Source organism: Sinohyriopsis cumingii, chromosome 15, assembly GCF_028554795.1.
Source record: "Sinohyriopsis cumingii isolate HCF-2022 chromosome 15, ASM2855479v2, whole genome shotgun sequence".
Taxonomy (NCBI): Eukaryota; Metazoa; Mollusca; class Bivalvia; order Unionida; family Unionidae; genus Sinohyriopsis; species Sinohyriopsis cumingii.
The window spans coordinates 11,266,652-11,280,265 of NC_142975.1; the positions used below are offsets into that span (position 1 = coordinate 11,266,652).

A 13,614-nucleotide genomic window follows, 5' to 3' on the forward strand; every position below is an offset into this window, starting at 1 on the left:
TGGTGAAGGTTTTCACTTCCACGCGTCGTATGGGATACTTGGCAGTCGTTCTGCTCAACGTCTGACTGATGTCGTTTCCCACTTTAGGTAACACTTCCACACGGCGTACGTAGAGTCTGGCTTCTAGGATTTTGGTTTTGTAACCGTCACTATCAGCCATCAAATGGAAAGCGGCACTGCTACGATTCAGTCTCAGGCGGACATCCACCCCGTTCAGCAAATACTTTTCTTGCAACCACATGTCCAAATGCAAACGATCCATCAGTTCTAAACTTGTGTCGGCTCCCGTGATTCTCTTTCTTCGTTCTAGAAATCCATCATTGTTGTCTTTCTTTTCATCAGTTTCCAATATTTCAAACTTGGTAGGTTCGTCAGCTTCCCATACCACACAGGCATTGAGATGAGTGTTCTTGGCATCTATTCCGTACGTCAAGAGATTTTCCAGGTAGGCACGATAAGGGTAAGTATCCATGCTGCTACTGACCAGTTTGTTATTCAAGTACAAGTCCACTCCACTGAACAAGGAATGCATGAAATTGTTGACGGGAGCTACTGCTTCATCGTCTATAGGACCTCCAGTCTTATCTAGAATTTTGACTTTCAGGTACAAGTAACTGCTATTCAGATCGATGTAATCTTCGGGCTGTCCTTTGATTTCAAACTCGATGGGAGCGGAATCGGTCATTGAGGAGACGGGGTGAAATTCCACCCACTGGGATTCTTGCATCGCCATCATCGTGGGGGGCATGGCAAACAGATCCAGTTCCGTCTTGGAACAAGCGCAAGATTCTCGGTGCATCATTTTTTTGTCTCTTTTCTCAATAATCGAAAACGTCTAAGTCTCGAACGGTTCTTCTTTTCTTGGCCTTTCTCGCTTGAAGTCTGGTGAAAGGGTGTTTTCTTCGTCGTCTCTTTCTGCCTTGTCCTTGCTCAATGCCTGACTCGGTAGCGTGCAGGGCATTTATAGGTGTGTCTTGTCGGCCCAAAATGTCTTTGCCCGTTTGCAGCAAGACATTTTTGCCTGCCCTCATGAAGGCTTCTTTAGGGTTTTGTTTGTCGATGATGACATTTTGGAGAAATTCTTTGCCTTGCGTCAGTGCCGCATCTTTCAAGGCGTGCAATCCGCGTGTCACCATCGGTTTCAACACTGGGGCCACCGAACGAAAGGCCGATTTTAACATGTCTCCTAAACCGTGTCCTCGCTGTCGAGCAACACCTCGGTACACTGGATACATGACTTACTTACGAGTCGTGAGAGAACCGTTTTCGAAAATGGACCGTGACTTTTCCTTTGGTGAATGGAATATTTTATCCCAAATCTCCTTTTATAGCAATGTTGACCGTGTCCAAATACGACTTGCTGACCGGCAAATAGTGAGGATGGACAAATTCGCGGTGGACGTGGTAAGTGTTTCCACCTTCCTCGTCAGCGTTCGTGGCAGAATCCACTTTGAAAGGAATGACACGCAGTAACGGCACGGAGGTGTGTCCCACCACGTTGTACTCCACCACATCGGAGTACACGAACATCAAATTCAGTCCTTGGTTCAGTTCTACCGGGGTACGAAATAACTAAAAGACTCGTTGTCGTAAACGATGGGTAATTCGTTTTTCTTGATCATGGTCTTTCTCATGTCCATGTCTCCGCCCAACATGTCATACAATTCAGGACAAAATAAAATGGACAGGATTTTACTCCGTTCAAATTTCATCAAGAAACGACGAGCTGTTTTGTGGTACTCCATGGTGACACTTTTGTTAACATGCTCCAAAGCTTTCAGAAACACGACATTAAACCTGGAGGTTATGGTGCTGACCAAATGTTGACCACTAAAATAATAGCCTGGGGGAATGAACAAGTGATAGGTGGTGTACTTTTGTGTACGGGTTTTCTTGTCATATTTGACATTGCTATCCATCCACTGTTGCATTTGCTCGTCATGTACTTCCACATCAAAAAAATTTTGATTGGGAAGGACATTGAGGACTTGGGTCGGGTGAATCATTTCTACTAAAGCCACTTCCCAATGGGCTTCGTGATCTAACTGGATGGCTTGAGGTATTTTGGCCGTGTAACAGCACAACTTGTTCTTGGGAAACACCTCCATGGAACTGTCACTGGGTAAAGTTAAGTAAAATTGGTTTTGGTGACTCATAATTCCAGAGTTCTGTGGCTGTCCGAGGGGTTAGTGGACGTCAGAGGCGTGTCTCCGTCTAAAATGGGGTTCTGGTTGTGGTTGAAGTGGTGACTGGCACTGGCACTGGACGCAAGGTTCCCGGGGTTCCCGTTCGAGGTGAATTTCAGGGAGGGATTAGGAAGCAGGTAACCGATGCAACTGCTCAATAAAATGGTCCACAATTGTTTGTCTCCTTGTTGCAAACTCAAATTGGCAATGGCTGCCCCGATGACACAATACACCACGAAGATTTGGCATAAAAAGACGATTTGCGTTTTAGGCACACTTTCTCCACACCACACCCACAAGGGTTGTTTTTGTAAATCTTGCACAGAAGAACTAGGGGAAGGAGGAGTGGTCGACGTAGCTGCGTCTGTGTGAAAAGGCATGATGGACACTTCTTTTTATAGTCGATGACTTGCGAAGCGTCGATCCAAGAATCAAAACTGGGCGGATATCCTTTCCAACGTACTTTGACTTCTTTGACACGTCGTTTGCCCACTTTACGGGTTCTGCGTTCGAGAATGCTTTCGATGTCGTACACGTGGTCTTCTTTTTTGGTGACACGTTGTAACTCGGGCAAATAAAACGTTCCTTTGAGTACTTCTCCGTTCATGTCTTCCAATTTATAGACGGCAGGATGACGACCATGCACTCGTCCAGTGACGCGAAACAATTCGGTCGTCCAGTTAGGTAAGTAACCTTTGTCAAAAGTGCGTTTGGTTTTGCCAATGCGCACCCAATCTCCTACGGCCAAGTCTTCACTTTTCTTGGGGACAGCCCTCGTCGGGGACGTACCAAACAGGCGCTCAAACACCAGCACTTCGTTGTCGGGAGTCACGTCTTGCGGGGCACGTCCGATGCTTCGATGGTAAGATTGGTTGTACGCTTGCACCAGGTGCGGTAAGATGTCGATGTACTTCAGAGTGTGGTGATGCGTAAAATATTTCCACATGCGTTCTTTCAAAGTGCGTTGAAAACGTTCCACGATGCTGGCTTTGGTTTCGGGATTCTCGGTGGTAAAAAAATGAATGTCACGTTTCTTTAATTCTTTTTGGAAAGCTTGGTTCAGAAATTCGGTGCCTTTGTCCGTTTGCCATCGAAGAGGGTGACGACCGCTTTGTTTCAGCACTCGTTGCAGGGCTCGCACTAACTCGCTGCTCGATTTGGAAGTCAAGGGTACGACCCAAGCAAATTTGGAAAAGACGTCGATGACACAAAACAAATATTTGTAGCCACGATTGTAGCTGGCCAAATGAGAGACATCGGCTAAATCGGTTTGCCATTGATGATCGATGCCTTCCACTCGGGTGCGACTTCTGGAAAACTTGCGTCGAATGGGTTTGTGTAAAGTGTAGGTAGCTTGTTCTTGTAACCATCGTTGCACTTGAGGTAAACGGAGACTTTTCAGTCGCGTTTTGGCAGCACGATACAATTTTTGAACTCCTGCGTAACCTGCAGGATGGGAGGGATCGTAGTAAATGCTGGCTAAGACTTTTTCCATTTTTTTGTGTTGGTTGGTGTGTTAATAAGGCACCCACTCTTGGAGGATGCTACTCTTTTTCTCTTGGGGTATTTTCTTTGATTGCAATGCTTTGCGTGTGCGACCGGCAATAGGTCTCGAAGAGGAGAAGGATGTCTGAGCGGGGGATATCGGTTCTTGTTTCACTTCTGTCTTCATGTCTGTCTTCACTTTCTTTTTCTCTTGTGATGAAGAAGGGGTGGCCATCATCTTTTTAATCCATCCAATTCTGGAGGTAGGTGGTGTTGTTAACTTGCGTACTTTTTCTGGTGGAGTTTGAAACCCTTCTTCTTCTTCTTCTTTTCCTTTTTCTGTCTTGGTCACTGGTACTGGAACTGGTACTGGTGATGGTGCTGGACTTTTCATCAAGGTCTTAAAATCTTTCAGAGTGGGTAGAGCTGTTTCGTCTAAAGCTTTCTGGTGAAAGAGTTGCAGTCGTTGCAAGAGTTGACCGTACTTTTGCGATTTTTCTGTTTCGGACAAATCTTGGCGATCCATCAAGGACTGCAATTCGTGTTGTAACTGGGACATCTCGCTCAAATGGGGATTGGGAGGTAAATGCGGGGTGTGTTGTTCTTGCCACCGATGGTATTCCATCCATCGTTTGTAAGGCACTAAAGCTAGTTTTCGTCCTTCCATGGGATTGTCAGGGGTCGATTCTGAGATCTTGGAACTTCCGAGGCCTTTTTATCTTGCTCCCACCAGTCCTCCCAACATGGTTCCCAAGACTCCTTTCAGTATGGGGCCTAACAAGAGAGGTAAAATACCTCCACGCTGCACTAACATCTTCTTTTTTTGACGAATGGGAATTTTCTTTTGAACCATTTGGCGAAGAACGTGACGATGTTTGCCTAAGCATTGTTTCTGGTGTTTGGACAAAGGGATCGTGCCTTTCAAAACGTTCAAACAACATTCGCACACGGTATCGATGACCTCTTTGGAGGCTGTTTGAATGAGTTTTTTTCGTAGGGGTGGAGAAGCTTTGGACAGGACAGATAACATGTCCCCATGTTTGGCTAAACGTGGTGGCAGTCCTTTCCTTTTCTTTCCTTGGGGTTTTCTGGAGGGTGACATCTTTGAGTCTTCAGGAGCACCAAAAAACACTGATACCCTACTCGGTCACAGGCCTTTTTTATACTGGAACGCGTCGCCACTGATTGTCTTTACGTCGTATCAGTTTGAGGACAGGCATGACACGTCGTGCAGGGGTACGCAACGGACTAAATCGAGCCAGTTCTTGCTTGGACAAATCCAGTAAACTTTGTAACATGCCCGATCTTTCTTGAACTTTGATTTTGGGAGAAGGTACTTTGTGAGCAGCAGCCACTGCCACTAAATTGGAAGGTCCTGCCACTGGGGAAGTTCTTTTGGGGGTCATCAACGGAGAAGTTCTTGGTGTGATCAACGTCTCCAAGTACTCTTCAGTTCTGGGTGTCATTAACGGAGAAGTGGACAAACGTGAAGCTGTCGGAGACGCAGTCAACGCTGTGGCAGGTCGTGGTTTGCGAGTGTAAGGTTGCGTCCTGGCCGAAGTGCCTCTCTTGCGACTACTTTTCTGTGGACTTTTCTTTTTCTGGGGGCTTCTTTTCTTTTTCCGGGGTGGTGTCTGGTCAGAGGAGGGACCTGCTACTGGAGAAGTTCTCCTTGGGGACCTGGTCTTTTTCTTCTTGGGGCTTCGTTGGACTTTTGTCTTGGGTATAACTTTGGGGACATTAGGATCCCATCTTAAGAGTGAGCGAATGATGACCCCTCCTAGAGTACCGCTCCCTCCAGGTTTCAAAATGATTTGTTTTTTGGTTTGAGTGTCGATGCGGGGATCGGCCAGTTGGACCAAAGCGACTTTGTTTCGATCGAAAAAGCGTTTGGTTTGATGAGGAATCTGAATGATTCCTTGGAGTAATTGACGTGCCGTCACCGTGAACCATCGTAAGACTTCTTTGAGACTAGCTTCTAAGACACGAGCTCGTGTTTGTGGATCTTTTTCTCGACTGATGCCATACAAGGCACGAATCAATTTGACGGGAAGATGCGACTGAAGGGACGTCATGTTCGCACTGAGAGTGAGACAGACGAAAAAGGGTCTGAGGTTTTTATAGATTTTTTTATGGGGAGTGAAATGAAGTCGAGGACGGAGACGTGTACAGGACAGGCCCTCCGTCTTGGCACCAGTGGTGAAACAAGTGGGTACGAAATCGCAAATCCTCGGGGGTCGTAGGTTTCAAATCGACGAGTAAATAGGCGTGTGGCGTTTGAGTGGCATCGTCGTACGCCTGAGTCAGCCAAGGCGTTCCTAACTGTTTGGCTAAGACTTGCACTTGCGATTTATCTCGAGGGCTTTTAAACAAGACCACGTAATGCGCATTGAGACTGATGGTGCGATGGGCTTTACTTTGTTGAAACAAATTTTGGGTGATGTAAACGACACTGGCATTACGGTGATGCCCTTTGCGCGTGAACCACAGTTTAATTTCTTCTTCGTCTTCTCCTAACATGTCGTCAAAAATGACCAAATGGGTTAGACGGGAGTCAGAGACGATGCCATCGTCTTCTTTAGGAATGCCTTCCACAAACACGATGGAATCGCCTTGACTTTCTCGCAAGAGGCTGTACGCCGATTGCCACTCTTTGTAACACCACACGATTCGTTGAGGGGGTCGATCGATCAAATGATGTTTATGTTCGATCAAACGTTTGATGAATTCGGTTTTGCCTGAACCGCTAGGTCCAGCAATGAGCATGTTAAAGGGATGGCGAAGATACAAAGCCTCCCAACTGGCACGATCTAAGTGTTCGTCGATGACTTTGACAGTAGAGGAAGAGGGAGCAGAGACAGCAGAGGTAGCCATGGTGTGAGAAATGTCACTTGTGACACGAAAAACAAACAAGACAAGAGTTTATATACTTTTTCAGAACACGTTTATTGAATGTTTTTTTTTCAAACATCAATACGAAAGACAAAAATGCATAAAAGCCAAAGGATTAAGTAAAAGAATAAAAGGCACATGATAACCATGAACGTGGAATAAACACAAGTGTCTGTACAACATGTTTTGGGTAAAGTTCTAACCAGTTCTATAGTAGGGGGTAAGGTCACACAAGTGTCCTCCCGAAAGGGTCTTTCAGGCCTGTCCACGACAGTCCTGTCCTGGGTGACGGGTTCTTCTGGCACCGTCACTAACACAGGTTGAAAAGTAACTTTTTTCCTTGAATAACTCTGGTGCATACTGGGCCACCTCTTGTGCCCAAGCCTCAAAACCCTGGTCTCGGTGATGTCCAACATTTGACTCCTAACCAATCTGGTTTCTTCTTCGTCAACGACATGGTAAGTTACTGCAATGAACAATGAACTATCGATCTTGCCTAGGGTTCCTTTTTATATACAGACCAATACCGACGTGACCGTACGGTAAGGTGAAGTGATTGGGAAGTCGCACTCGCTTCTGGTATAGAATTTGATAGACTTTTTCCAAGGGTCGACTGACGATGTGGTGAGTGGGTAAACGTACAATCTTGTTCGGTTGATAGGTGGTCACTTTAAAGTTTCCATCCTCTCCCGATTGCAAGGCTTCTTTCAATACCCCAAAGTTGACCACTCGACTGGTACGATGATTCAGAGTCAGTCCTTTCACTTTGCACGTCGTGTGCACTTCTCCTTGTTTGTCCCGGTATTCGTAGCCGTAATTTTTGGGACCACCACTGACGAAACTTAGAATCTTGTCGTCGGGATGCTCGTCTGTCCAGGCTCCTAAACGGTCTCCTTCGATGTCAGGGTGCTGTTGAATCGGGTGATGGATGTAAATGCAACTGTCCGTGTCAAAGTACAGGACGCGTTCTTCTAACAGTTCTAAAGCTTCGTACAATTTTAAGCGAGCATGAGCTGTCACGTAAGCCGCAATGATGACATTTCCAAAAGGGTCGTCTTGTACAAAGTCCAGATCGTCTTCGTAATTGACCAAGATCAAATCCTCTCGAACGACGTCCACGTGTTTCATGTATTTGGTTTTGTCGTGAATCATCTGGAAGTAGTGGGAAGGTTCGGTCAAATATTCCGTCTTGGGTAAACACGGTCGTTGTGCCATTTTACCCCACAAGCAATTTAACATCACTTTGGCAAACGATCGCCTGCCTTCGTTTTTTTCGATGTGGTCTAAAGAGATGCCTTCTTGTGCATAGTATTTCTCTTTGAATTGTATTTGGTCTTCGGGAGTGTGACACCAGGAAGGATAGCCGCTGGCTTCTTGTTTCAGTTTCAAAAAGGCATCCACGTAGTCGGCGAAAATGCCTTTCTGAGTAGGGTCACCCTTGTGGTACTGTTGTGTCTTGGGAAAGTGGCAAATTTCGTACACTTCTAACAGTTGGTATCCCATGTCCAGAGCTTTGAACAATTCCACGCTGACCCAGGTTCCCGTCAAGGCACGTTCTTCCTGGCTGTGATGGCAAGACTGGTCCTGGTTGCACGTTTCGGCACAAGTACAGCACAAGGGAAACATCAGTTTGCCTTGACAATGGTGATGTAAGACGGGATGGTATAGGTTCGTGGGAGGCAAAACTTTACACTTGATCAAGCCTTCGTATTGTCGAATGTTTTTCAGGTCGATGTGTTCCGTCAACAATTGCGGGTGCCCTACAGGAAAGCGACAATATTGCATACGTAGGGATACAGCGAACACACGTCCAAGTATTTGATTTCTTCTCCTTTCTCTTCGTCGGCTTGGTACAGCAAACAGGTGGCATTGGTCCTTCCTCCGTACAAACTATCCCTCGGGTTCAGCGGGTCCATGAACTGGTAACTTTCCACGAGGCGTTTAAACTCGGGATCGGTTTTCAAACGGTGATCGTACTCGTGTTCCCACATTTCCACCACTTGGTATCCTTGCTGTTCTAACTTTAGGCGTCGCTGACAAGTGTCCTGGTACAAGTCTTCCATGGTTCGTTGCAAAAACTGATTTTTAGTGTCACGGTCAGGGTAGCAGACGGGACATCCGTGAAATAAGCAACCGTTAAACTCGTACACGATCTTGGGGTTTTCTAAGTCCCAGCCATCGACCGAATACGTTCCGATGGTCTTTTCGCCTCCTCCGTTGCGGGCATGCTGAATCCATTTGTCTTCCTTGTCGCACAAGTAATGTAACCAACGTAGGGCTTTGACCGAGTATTGACGCTTGACATAGTGGGTCGTTTGAGGACTGATGACAGCCACGGTGTTTTCAGGCATGAATCGTTGGCGGTACACTAAGGAACACGCTTTGGCAATGGTGCAAGCTTCTTTCAAAGGATCGACCCCTCCGTGTTCCATGAACAGTTCTCGAAATTTTCCACAGCAACGTCGTAAAATGTCCACGTCGGAACGACAATACTTTAACATTTCTTCCTGAAAGTCGAAGGGGTCCGAGGCGTGAGCCTGGTACCAAGCGTAGAAAGCTTCTCGTTGTTCGGTACGCATGTTGTCGGGGTCGTAATAGTGAGCCTCAGGCAAATGGGGTAGAACGGCGTGTTGATTGGCTTCCGTATTGAAAAAGTGTGGAAAGTACCCTTTAGCCATTTCTGTCATTCCAAACGTTTTAGGCATTCGGCTCAAAGGCATGGCCAAGTAACTCATCGAATCTTTAAACTGTACTTGTCCCACTTGCATGAAAATGATTTTGGCTCCGTTCAAAGTCACTTTAGGACGTTCGGTGCCTTGTTCCGTATAGTATCTGAGAAGAAACTGTCCATCGTATCCGGAGAAATTGTGAGCCATCACCGTGGCATGACGATGACAATCTCCGTAACGTTCGATGTCCTCTTGGCTCCACGTCTTGTCGATGGGGTCTAAGACCCATTGGGCAAAATCGGCTAACGTGTTTGGTCCCCGAAAGATTTTTTCACGTCCTCCAGGAATCTTGCTGCAGTGAGGGCAATGACTGAAGATAGGTTCTTGAATGCACTTCTCGCACGCTCGATGAGCCACGCAGAAATTAGGAATGTGAATGCCAGTCTCTTGCATGCATTCGAAATCGAAAAAGATGAAATTGCCTTTCTTCTTGTGACCGTCCTCTTTCTCTGGTGGGGGTTGGTATTTTTTCACGTAGCATTGGTGTTCCAAGTCCACGATGTGGTGACAAATGTGACATTTTTTCTTTCCTCGACATACGTGTGCCTTGGCATTATTGGTAAGTATGCCTTGTCCACAGGTAGGGCACAATCTCAGGAGTTGACAAGCACATTTCTTCTGTGAACCTTGTGTTTTCAAATGTTGTTGGTAACAGGTAGGACTGACAAACGTGCGCAAACAAGTCGAACAAGGCACTGGTCCTTCGCTCAGACAGGGTGGAGAGGCCAAACATCCTGGGCATTTCATTCCACAATGCTTGTGTTGCTCTCGATTGTTATAACCATAGTCACATTTCTCACAATAATAACTGTATCCCAGGAATCCAGTGATACTGGTAATGGTATCGAAATGGTCATCGTGATGATAGACATGAATGTATTTTCCGTCCTTAAAATCTTGGCCTCGAAACAACAGAGTTCCACGCATTTCTTGAGGGTGCACTTTCAAGGTGTAGCGTGGAGCTAGGGCATCTTGCAATTTTTGCATCTCAGGAATGCCACAGGGTGTGTCTTTGGACAGTCCGGCTTGTTGCAACAGGAGTTCTGCTTCATTTCGTTGTTTGGCTCGATCGCATCGTTGAATAGTTTTCCAGGTTCTTTTCCATTCTGCCGTGTCGTTCTTGTTGGCATAGGTTCGTCCCACCACGATGGCACGGGCTAAACACATCTGGTCTTGAGGGTTGTTAATTCGGACAAGACTCTTTTTGGTGTTGCGAAGGTCGTCCACCAATAACATCTTTTTGCATCCAGTTCCTTGAGGAGGAGAGACGTGGGCCATTTTCAGTGTGGCTTTACCATCGGTGATGTCAAACTGGTCATTAGATTGTTGCACCTGTTGTATCTTGTCCATGACTTTGGAAGGGGTCAGTTCTGCGGGTCTGCTAAACTCGATCCAAACAGGGGATTTCAAACCGTCGTGATCTATGGATAGTGTCAAGCGATCGTCTTCTTTGGCTTGACATTGTCGCTTGAGTGCGGTGAGCAAAGAATCCCACATCTCGGTGATAAACCCTTCTGCTTTCTCCAAGGGTACGTCGGCCTTGAAATCTTTAAACTTCACCGTGTAGGTGTAAGCCGTGGTTCTAAATTTTCTAGAGGAGCGCTTTTCCGTCTCTCGAATGGAATAGTACTTTTCAGGGTTGACTAAGGGTGGTGAACTTGGTTTAGTGGGTTCGGATTCTGGTTCACTCATGTCCTCTTCAAAATCACTGGCATGAATTTGTGCCAAGATTTCAGCCCTGGTACGAGGCGATAGATCACGCTTCTCCCTCTTACTTTCTTCTTCTTCTTTCTTCTCGAATGAATAGGATCGTTTCATCTTGAGTGCAAAACGTCAAATGACTCAAGTTTAAACACCATAGACTAATTTATAGTCTTGGCAAACCAGCGTATATAAAAAGGGTGTGTGTCTTGTCCTTTCACTATTCATTTCACTCTCAAGCCGAGCACAACAATGGAAGAGACTACCCAGATGGAACGTTTCGTCAGAGTTTTGCGAGGGGTCATTAGAAAATTCTCTTCAGACCAGCCGACGGACTACTCTCCTTCCTTTCGAGATAAAAGTCAAGATACTTGCTATATCTGTCAGAAGAAAGGGCATTGGTCTTCAGAGTGTCCAGACCGTCAAAAAAGAAAAAAAACAGGGGCTAAAAAAGACAAAAGTCAAGATACCTGTTATTATTGTCAATAAAAAGGACATTGGTCTCCAGATTGCCCAAAAAAGAAACAAGAGGAGTCAGAAGAAAAGAAGGATTCTTCAGAAGAAGAGAGGGATTCTTCGAAAGAAGAGAGGGATTCTTCAGAGGAAGAAGAGGAAGAAAGAAGACAATTCTATTTAAAAGAAGCAAAGAAACAGGAGAAGAAAAGAAGAAGGGAAGAAAATGAGGAAAAAACGGTGAAGAAATTCAAAAAACAGAGAGACTAAACAAGGAGAAAGAAGAAGTCAATGAACTTTTAATTAGAGTGTTCTGTGGTGAATTGTGAAGTGGATTGTAAAAAATGGATAAAAGAATACATGAATGATATAAGGTAAGTGTCTTTGAGTTTTGATTTTAAAATAAGAAGCTACACTCACGCACTCATACACAGACACGTACTATAAGGTAAAATGGGTCGGGTTTATTTTTGAGTTATTGGCAAATTAAAATTGTATTTCTTTTCGAGAAATGTGGGTGGCCCTGAAAAGGGCCTTTTTATTTTGGTGTAGGGGTGAGTTTAACCAATCAACTTTAACTGCCTTAAGCCTTTGCCACGGCCAAGGCCTACTTCTGATGATTGGGTTGAAATCAGTAAGGGTGGTACGACAGGCTTAGTCACAGGGTTGGCGTGTTTAGCTCGGGAAGGTCGTATTCTCTTCGGTCGTGATAAAGAAGTCTGATACATTTGTTTCAGACTTCTTAACTCCGCTAAAATGTCACACCAGCCTGTGGATACGTAGGATCTACGTTGAAAGACAAGGATGCCTGAAAAGAGTGCTGATTTACGGACCAACAGTGAGACGTAGCCTAAGGACAAGAAGAAGACCAATGCGGTACCATTTATGTTAATGAATACATTAACATAAACCCAAAGGCCCTTTTCAGGGCCAGCCATATTTCTCGAAAAGAGAAAGCCTTTCCATTGCCTACCCCTTTTTTAAATTTAAATTTAAATTTAAATTTTAAAAAAATTAAAAAAAAAAATCCCAAAAGCCCAAACTCTATTCCCCATGTTAATTTCCCCTTGTCGCTAGACAGACCCACACTATAGTTCCATGTTAAATTCCCCTTGTCGCTAGAGTGACCCACGATTTATTCCCATGTTAATTTCCCTTGTCGCTAATCTGACCCACGATTTTTCGCCATGTTAAATTTCCATTGTCGCTAATCTGACCCAGGGGTCTCTGTAATGCTAATTCCCATTGTCGCTAATGTACCCCACCTTACTACTGATGTCTAATATCTTGATATCCAAACCCGCTTTAAAAAAAAATGATAATAAAAACTGCCATTATTCATTACAAGTAACGGTGACAATTTTATTGTTCAAAGCATTCAGTGTCAACGAGAACAACAGATTAAAAGAAAAAATAATATTATATAGCATGCAACAAATGGCATACACTGGATAAATTCTTGGATAAATAATATGGTATTATATTAGTACTTGTGTAATTAGAATATGCGTTATGGCTAAAGGAATTGATACAGATCACAATTCAAATTATAATTATTTGACTGGTGGCTTTCATTGGAGTTGTACATGGTGCAATTGCAAACTTTCTTGGAACGTGTACATTTTCTGCTCATTGATCTGGTACAATTTTGGGTCCAGAAGTTTGGCCGCTAACTAGCTTGCATATACATTGCATCGAACCAAAACATTGAGAATACCACTTATTCCGTTTTACATATAAGACAAAAACATGAGTCTTTCCTTTGGAATTAAATATTCATGTAAAGTATCAGATTATGTGTCAAAGTGATGACAAACTCGTTCCTGAAGTAAATAGGTAATGTAATTAATTTTCAGATATAATAGCACTCTTTTATCGATACGGACAATTTATTGCAGCCTTGTCCGGAGTTTTAACGATCTTGTCCAGTTATTAGAAAGACTAACTCCTTTAACGAACATATTAAAGTTATCCGAATTCAAAAAGTACACGAGCGCTGGCCGGTAACGCTGTACATTAAACATGGAATATAGATATAGGGAGCTTCTGTACAAATTGATGATAAGGTTAATTTTTAATTATGAATTTTATTTGGATAAAGCGGCCTTATTTTATTGCATTGGTACTTTATTCTGGATTTAACTTCAGGTAGAATACGTGTAATCCGT

General features: G+C 44.5%; 1 protein-coding gene across 1 annotated transcript in view; it reads left to right on the forward strand.

The window, feature by feature from the left end:
- Positions 1-13,393: 13,393 nt before the first annotated feature.
- Positions 13,394-13,614, forward strand: part of LOC149781260 (cleavage stimulation factor subunit 1-like) — a 41,908-nt gene continuing 41,687 nt past the window's right edge. The window contains exon 1 of the mRNA XM_089935344.1: positions 13,394-13,512. Coding sequence (XP_089791470.1) covers positions 13,469-13,512 — 44 coding nt within the window. The 5' untranslated portion in view covers positions 13,394-13,468. The remainder of the gene's footprint in view (positions 13,513-13,614) is intronic.